Source organism: Eptatretus burgeri, chromosome 2, assembly GCF_056783735.1.
Source record: "Eptatretus burgeri isolate ZD-2024b chromosome 2, Ebu_testis_v1, whole genome shotgun sequence".
NCBI classification, from domain to species: Eukaryota; Metazoa; Chordata; class Myxini; order Myxiniformes; family Myxinidae; genus Eptatretus; species Eptatretus burgeri.
The window spans coordinates 64014049-64022972 of NC_140962.1; the positions used below are offsets into that span (position 1 = coordinate 64014049).

At 41.2% G+C, this 8924-nt stretch overlaps 1 protein-coding gene across 2 annotated transcripts in view; it reads right to left on the reverse strand.

Moving 5' to 3' along the window:
- The window catches only part of BRF1 (BRF1 general transcription factor IIIB subunit), a 91872-nt gene extending 83513 nt beyond the window's left edge, over nt 1-8359 (reverse strand). For both annotated transcript variants that reach the window (XM_085869545.1, XM_085869544.1), the window contains exons 1-3: nt 7835-8359; nt 4854-4934; nt 4133-4306 (exon numbers count right to left, since the gene is read on the reverse strand). In XM_085869545.1, coding sequence (XP_085725671.1) covers nt 4133-4306; nt 4854-4934; nt 7835-8018 — 439 coding nt within the window. In that variant the 5' untranslated portion in view covers nt 8019-8359. The remainder of the gene's footprint in view (nt 1-4132; nt 4307-4853; nt 4935-7834) is intronic.
- Between the last annotated feature and the right edge of the window lie 565 nt (nt 8360-8924).

Consider the following 8924-nt stretch of genomic DNA (forward strand, 5'->3'; position numbering starts at 1 on the left):
TCGTTTCCATTGAACGAGTTGAATCGCTTCCACTGGACTATTGAAATGATTTCATTATAATCCTTGGTTATCCTTGGACCCACTCTGGCTTGCAGCTCGTCGAACATCGCTGGAGGCATTCGCAGGAAGTTCATGGAGGATGCATGGTCCTCGTTCCGGAGTTCCACCATGAGCTGGTCATATATGCCGTAATGGCGTCACCTCCCGATCCATGGTCTGACCCAGTTCCTTCTCCTCCGTTCACGTCTTCTTCTCCCGGCTCTATTGGCACGCAACTGGTGCAGTGCCAACTCGATGAGGTCATGTTGATGTTCGAGGACAGGTAGGTATTGTCGTCTCAGCCTTGCCGTATCCTCCACCTCTCGGAATGACATCAACATGTACTCACCACGAAGTGTAAAAAAAAGACGGGTTCCTCTTGCGAAGGCCCTTTTTATATACCAATTCCCCAAATCGCTGTGAATACGTCATTCTACGTCAGCTGTTTGTTAGAAACGCGTTCAGTAAGTTCTGCGGTCGTCATGAAGACGTCAAATATGTCTACATACGTATTTGTTCGTAGGAAATGCTCTACAACTAATTCCCCAGCACGTTACTCGTAGATTATAAATAAGTCACGGGTTCCCTAAACATTACTTTGATGTGTTTCGATGGATGAGAAACTTTCTAGTAGCGCGTTGCGAGCTGTGAACAACGTTCGTGTAGCGTGCTTATAAAACGTTACCTAGAGTTTATGAATAAGTTCCGGGTATGCAAATGTTACCTCAACGTGTTTCCACATTTGAGTAACATATAAATAATGTGTGTCAACGATCGCATAACGTGCCTAAACCTTATGGCCAGCGTAGCGGAACGTGTGAGCCAAACGCCGAGTACGTCATAAAATTTTAAGCATACGAAAAGTGGAGAAAAACCACAAAGTTCAACGATTAAAGCCAGCGTACTATGACTTATGGCATTGTTTTTCAGCGTGCTCTTAATGTATACAAAACCTACGCATAACGTATTCGACGTGTGCCAGCGTATTAGGCAAATTTTTCATAAATCGGCATAGGTTGGCTAAATCGTCAAGGTGTGACAGCCCCTTTATTCATTAAATATGATGTCAACAGTGCTGACAGTTATAGTTCTTTTCTCCAACATTTTTTGGGGGGAGGGGGGGTTGGAAATCACTTAAAACATGTAAAAATGCAAAAAAAAAATCGAAATTTTGTTGAAAAAAAATTGCAAAAATGTTTTTTTCTCTAACAATTTTTTTTTGGGGGAGGGGGGGTTGGCAATCACTTAAAACATGTAGAAATGCAAAAAAAAAATTATTTTCTTTTTTTTGGGGGGGAGTAACAATTTTTTTGGGGGGGGTTGGAAATCACTTAAAACATGTAAAAATGCAAAAAAAAAAATTTTAATTCTCAAACAATTTTTTTTGGGGTGGGGGGTGGAAATCACTTAAAATATATAGAAATGCAAAAAAAAAATTTTCTCGAATAATTTTTGGGGGGAGGTAACAATTTTTTGTGGGGGGGGGGTTGGAAATCACTTAAAACATGTAGAAATACAAAAAAATTCTAACAATTTTTTTGGGGGAGGGGTAACAATTTTTTTTTGGGGGGGAGGGGTTGGAAATCACTTAAAACATGTAAAAATGCAAAAACAAAAAATTTTCTCTAACAATTTTTTTTCTCTAACAATTTAGCACCAAAATTTAATGGCATGATCCTTGGACCATACCTAACCCCCCCCCCCCCACCAAGTTTCGTCGAAATCCGTCGATGAGTTTTTCCGTAATACTGTTCACAAACAAACAAACAGAAAGGGGTGAAAACAGTAACCTCCATCCATCTTCGAAGATGGCGGAGGTTAATTAGGTATGCTCCTTCCCTGTCTGTCATGCTTTATTCTAAAGGATTCCTGCCATATAATAATAAAAATGGTACTGTTGGAACCACTGCAATTTTTGTTGCAAGTAAATCGATGATTCGCTTTCCAATGGTACCATACTGATTATTCTCGGACAGCAGGAACCCTTTGGAATAAAGCATAACATATGGACGGACGTTGCTCATTTTAGTTATAGTTTAAGCAATAACATTTTTCACTGATTCTTTTGTTTGACAACAAGCTAAAAATTAAACTTAAGGTTAAAAAAATATTTACTTATGACACTGATTGGCAAATTATAATTCTCTCTTATCAATTGTGCTCCAGAGAATCTGGCCCTTAAATTGAAAATTCCCCTCGGTGTAGACCGCTTAATTCTCATATTATCACGCAGAGGAGGCATGCCGCTTGGGGCTGCCAAAGCCAGTATAAACGAAGAAGAACCATAATGATGCAAAGTGATCATAATTTCTTATTAATGTTGTTTGTCTTTTTATGCCTTTCCCATTTGTGCATCTCAATCTGCCCTGTTGTCAGTATGTCTTACTGCCCAGCTCAATGTCAGTATGCTCATAGGAAGAACTCGACACCTTATGCTGTCCTCTGAGCCTTGACCTAGGTATAAACAAGGAGCTGACACTCTCAGTCAACCTGCCTTTTGGGTGGCATGGGGAATCGATGTGTGCAATATGAAAGCTAAATTTTGAATGGTTTTTGAAACATCGCGTACACGAGCCAAGTTACCGAGATGCTTGCCATGGCAACAGAATTTCGCCAATCACCGCCGTTATCTAATCAGGTTGAAATTATGTCATGAGGAATAGATATATGCAATATGAAAGCGAAATGCTCAATGGTTTTTAAATATCATGAACACAAAAGTTCATGGGCATTTGATCGGTCAGACGGAGCTCATCTTAATGTCCCCAGTATATGACCTTGTCGAAGGGGAGGAGAACATAAAGTCTACAGTAAATAAAAGTATGTGTCTGAAACAACACTTGGTGGATAAAGGAATCCAATCTATATCAAGGAAGTCAACTGGCAAGTTGTTACATGCTCAGTCCCCAAGTCACTATTTTTATCCCTGCAATTCAGATTAAATCAAGTGTAACCTTCATATTTTAAACAACAATAGCTTCAATAAAAGCCACTGGTCAGAGTTGGAATTTTAGGACAATTTGTGCTGCTTGCAGCCATCTATTTATTACATACAGCAAAATAATCCCAAAAGAAAAAGCTGCCATCATCATGGAGCGATTGCGCGCGCGCGCACACGCACACGCACACGCACACGCACACGCACACGCACACGCACACACACACACACACACACGAAAGTTTTTTGGGGTTAAAAGTGCTGCAATAAAGTTTAAAACCTTGTATATTATTTATTTGCCAAATTGAAAAAAGTTTAATAACTGTTCCAATAAAAAATAGATCAGGCTACAATTTGAGCTTCATGACAGCAGACACTTGTATTTTAACACCAAAATTTACTTTCTTGATGCAATAGTTCCTGAGATATGAAGTGTGCACAAATGAGATATTCAACATTTTGGAAAATGGCAGCTGTAAATCATAACGTCCTGGAGTAGAAATGTGTAACACAAGATTTCGGTTTTTTTTGTTCGTTTTTTTTCCATGGAGCAGGTCCTGGGACCCACAGAAACAATCAAATTCTCCGTACATCAAAATGTTTGCAATGTTACAGGGTAGAGCCATGAGTAATGATCACATGGTGCGTTTCACAAAGAGGAGGTGAGTTATCACTGGTAAACATATCAAATTCCAAATCGCTTCCACCTTCAGTCAAACATGAAGCCTGGCCAGACGGTTTGTGAAAGACTTGGGTCAAAAACTTACTTCAGCGAACCCCACAAGAAAATGGAAATAATTGGGGCCGTGAAAGGTAGTAATGTTTAATAAGAGTTAAATACCTTATAAAGTTTCACCTTGCCTTTGAAATGTCACTTAATGCAAGTTAATTATCATCAGTATTGAATGAAAAACAAACACATTTTTATGTACCCATCTTTGTATTCAGGTCAGTCATTCTTTGTAAAAATAAAAACTGTGTAAATTAACTTTGTATACATTTTCAACAGCTGGAGTTCAAACACAGGCTAGCGTTGTACTCTTATTGCTCTGAACGACTGAGGTACTCAGTTGAATGTGCAACCTCCATCACTGCAGCGGCATCGTGCGAACTAGACAGACACTTAATCAGGACTTTGATGCGTATAAAAGATACGTGGGGTTCCCTCTGTCCGACAGACCAGGTACAGGCAAGCTGCAATCACGTGAGAACTCTTACGACCCCGAGTCAGCCGGCTGTTTACGGCCATCTTGAAGAAGTTGAAAGCCGTGTCCAAGCAGTGCTGGTTCAGCTGAAGCTGACTGCCCAACTGAACGATTTGTCTTCGACCTGCAGACGTAGATTCCGTGAGCCGCTTCCCGTGAATATGACATGCAAAATTATTTTTTAGCATTTTACTCAGCAGCAGGACAAACTTTGTTAAGCAAGCGGTACAGGAATCTGAAAAAGAAAGTTTGATAAGTGGTGTCGAAACCTACAAGCCCATACATGGTCATACACATCGGTAGATTTAGTCGACAGGCCCACAGACGTCATAAAGAGCGGACGATACCGTGTACATACGCAGTACGCACATTTACTCCAATTAACTCTCCATTTTATCAATTTTCTATCCGCTGCCTTTCCTCTTCCACTATCCTTACCTCAACCATCGCACCTCACCAGCCCTTCCACAAATTGCAGCGGGAGTCAAAAACGGCCGTATTTGCACATACATCAGCAAATAGCTTATGCAATTCTCCTAATCTTGGGTTACAGAAACTTAAGAAACCAAATGCAAAATACGAACCGATTTAAACCTACAAGTTTATAAGATGCCAATGTAATGTAATACTACAGATTAGTCTTCAAGAACAAAACAAAAAATATTCTGCACCATTTTGAAGAGTGTGTGCCCGAGATTCTTTGCCCACACCAGAAAAGACTCCAGAACCGAGAGACAAACCCCTTCCAGGACCTGAAAGCAACGTCACAAAAGTTATGGGACAATCAATTAATGGGCATGGATCTAAAAAGATGACATCTTGAGGAATAAACTTTCATACAGAAACAACCTTCAGATTCTATGGTTCATATCCATACATCATAATTACCCCACACACGTGAAGCAAGGAGCGGGGTTAAGCAATCAATTCAGGTCCGTCCGTCCATCTGGATACATTAGTTTATGTTTGAGGAACAACTTATTTTGATTGAATGTTGTAGTTTGAACATGAATCGGAAAACAAACACGTAGTTTCGTAGTATAGTACTTTATCTCTGAATTTGTCCCTATCACACATGCGCAGAGAGAATGAGATAAGTTTTTACTCTCACTGCCTATCTTGTAATCAAACAAATTGAAAATTATTCCCAACAGGAAAATTACTTCTTTTTTTTTTATAAGGTCATAAAGAACACAAACAGGCACGAATAACTAATGTTACATGTTAGATAGGGTGGTGCAAAAGACACCGCGTCAACGGCAGTAAAACACAGAATTAATTAATTTACACAACTTTTACAATCATTATTTTATTTTATAAATGATTTGTATACTTGAACAGCATCTTTGCACTTTTAAAAGCCTTCCATTTAGCAGGAGTTGGATATGTCAAATAAGGTGGTGTATAAGGGTGGTGTACAAGATGCTTCAATAGCACTAAATTTTAGGATTTTTTTTTAAACGATCTTCAATATAATTTTTTTATTTAAAATTAGAGGAAAAGAACAGGTTTGGACCAGTGTGAGCCCATTGAGAAATCGCACCGGGAGAGTGGTTAGTGATGAAAGTGAGATGGCAGGCTTATTAAACAGGTATTTTGCTTCAACTTTCACACAATAACAGGCAGGAGAATTGCCAAGGCTGAGAGTATCTATCAAGGAGGTGAGGAAGGGCTTTTACAGAAGTTCCAGGTTGGAGTGGAGGAAGTCAAGGAACAGCTCGGTAATCAGAGAAGATAAGGCTCCGGGGCCAGATAATATGCACCCGAGAGTATTGATGGAGGTGGCTGAGCAGGTAAGTGAGATGTTAACGGATATTTTCACGAGCTCAATGCAGTCAGGACAGGTACCGGAGGATTGGAGAGTATCAAATGCAACACCATTATTTAAGAAAGGATCCAGACGAGAATTGGGAAAATATAGACCTGTTAGTTTGACTTCAGTTGTGAGGAAGGTGTTGGAGACATTAATTAAGGACCAGATAAGGAACCATTTAAATAAATACGAACGAATTAAAGGTAGTCAACATGGGTTTACCAAAGGTAGTTCCTGTTTTACAAATCTTTTAGAGTTCTATGAAGTAGTATCTGATTGGGTGGATGAGGGAAAGGCAGTGGACATAGTATATCTGGACTTTAAGAAGGCATTTGATAAGGTACCACATTGTAGATTGTTTGGCAAAGTGAGGGCTTGTGGAGTGGCTGGTCAGGTGGCTAATTGGATTGTAAACTGGCTAAGTGGTAGGAAGCAAAGAGTGGCTGTGAGTGGGAGGATGTCTTGCTGGGAGGATGTAAGTTGCGGGGTACCTCAGGGATCAGTACTCGGACCATTACTGTTCATTATTGACATGAACGATTGGGATAATGGGGTAAAGAGTGAGCTTTCCAAATTTACGGATGACACAAAGCTTTGAGGTAAGGTGAATAACAGAGGGGGTGTTGATCAGATTCAGGAAAGTATTGATACTTGTATAGATTGGGCAAAAGATTAGCAGATGGAATTTAACCTGAGCAAGTGTAAGGAGTTGGGGATGGGAAAGAACAATGAAAATAGAGATTACAAGTCTGGAGACGGCGATGGTTCACAAGCAATGTACACGGTTCGCCTTTTTTATTTTTTGAACTTCGAGGGGACGCCACGGGCAAACTGTCAGGAATCGGAAAAACCTAAACGATGAAAGTTGTAGTAATCGAAGAGCACTACAAATCGACCACGAATTGCAAAATCCTAAACGTAGTTGGCGTTTTTAATATTTTTATGGCGGAAATCGGGAAAAACGTAAATGATTAAAGTTGTAGTACTCGAAGAGCACTACTAGCATACCAACTTTCATTCAAAACAGTTGAAAGCCCTAGGAGCTCGATGCCAAATTTATTGATTTTTTTTTTTTTGACATTTTCTAAGTTTGTGACCTTGTGACCTTGACCTTGGGACGAAAATGAAAAATCGAGCTCCGTGGGGTGCTATGCAGGTGCCATTGGGCTAACCAAATACCGAAACCCATGCCAGATTCGACAAACCCCCTCGGAGAAGATGGAACTTGAAATCGGCTACCCCCTAAAAACACGTTTTTTGGGTGTGGCTCCGCAGATAATGGGCACACCACGCCCATTCTCAGGAAAACATAATGAGATCATGATATAAACCTCCCACCCAAATTTTATCAGGATCGGATCAAAACCCACGGAAATATGCTCGGAACAGAGAGACAGACAGACAAACAGACAGACAGAGACAGAGACAGACACACCGACAACGAATATAGTGGTCACTTACTGACTCGTGAACCAACAGGATGCAAGGGGTCAATTTGGAGCATGTTACACAGGAGAAGGATCTGGGGTTGGTAAAAGATACAGGAGGGAAGCAGGCAGCACAGTGCCAGGCAGCTATGGAGAAAGCAAATCTGGTTTCCGGCTGTATTTGGAGGGGGATCACTTAAAAATAAGAAGAGGAGGCGTTAACATTGTACAGGAATTTAGTGAGGGCCACATCTAGAATACAATGTGCAGTTTTGGTTAATGAACACTCACTGTGTGGGGATATCGTGTTCTATTAACTCTGTAGCTTAGTAATGAAGAGGTTTCCATGGCAACACAGAACAAAGCTCAGCTAACAGGTTACCATGACACCGTCACAATGCTTCCTTCGTACCATCGGACGAGACGAATTGTCCGATGGCCGTCGAGCTTCCTCCGCTCTCTTGGAACTGGACCTCGGACACGATGATGTTATCTTCCAGCACCGAGCCACAACCCGTGCACACTGCGTCCCCCCGAGCATGGTCCACGTCGATGTCGCTGCAGCCGCAGTTCTGGCAAACCTTGGAACTCGCCATGACCGACCTCGGTTCGAGTCCACCAACTCGAGACAACACTGAATGGACGATGATAGGGCTAGGTCGCTCGGAGCCGACCGACTTTCTCACGGTGCAGTTCGAATGCGCCTCGTCCTGACGGCATTGCCTGAACGGTTTGGAGAATCCGTGATGGGAAGCGCGAATACACTGAACGCATTTGATTCAAATCGCCCCCCCCCCTCCAAAGGCCCTGCTAATTCCTCTTACAGTGCATATTGTCAGAATATCACGTTATCGTGCACCAATGAATTCCCACACAGTCAAGCAGCCAAACTTGGTACTGTATGGGCAAGGCGTGACGTCATCAGAGAGAAAAAGAAATCGAGATACGTCACTTCCGTACTTACTCGTATTCTTCTTCTTCTTATAAATTATGTGGATTATTTTATTGTCGCTCCGCTCTGCCACGTAAACTTCAATCTTCCGTCTGCATTTTTGCATTTCCGGAATTTACTATTTGCTCGGAATATTCACTTTTGTTTGAAATATTTTCGTGATATAAATTGACGGTGTTAAAGTGCGTGAGAGAAAAAGCATCCGAGCTAACAGAAATTGACGCATACACCTTAAGTGGGATCGCTGCGATTCTCGAACAAAATGATCGCATAGGACCAAAATCCCACCCCTGCAAAGAAAGCAATAATAAACCACTCAATGCATTCTTCCTCAATGACTTGTGGACAATTAGGCCTATTATTAACAACTTATGGTTGGTTGTACATGCTCTATATCTATCTATTATTCCAGGATGTGTGTGTGTGTGTGTGTGTGTGTGTGTGTGTGTGTGTGTGTGTGTGTGTGTGTGTGTGTGTGTGTGTGTGTGTGTGTGTGTGTGTGTGTGTGTGTGTGTGTGTGTGTGTGTGTGTGTGTGTGTGTGTGTGTGTG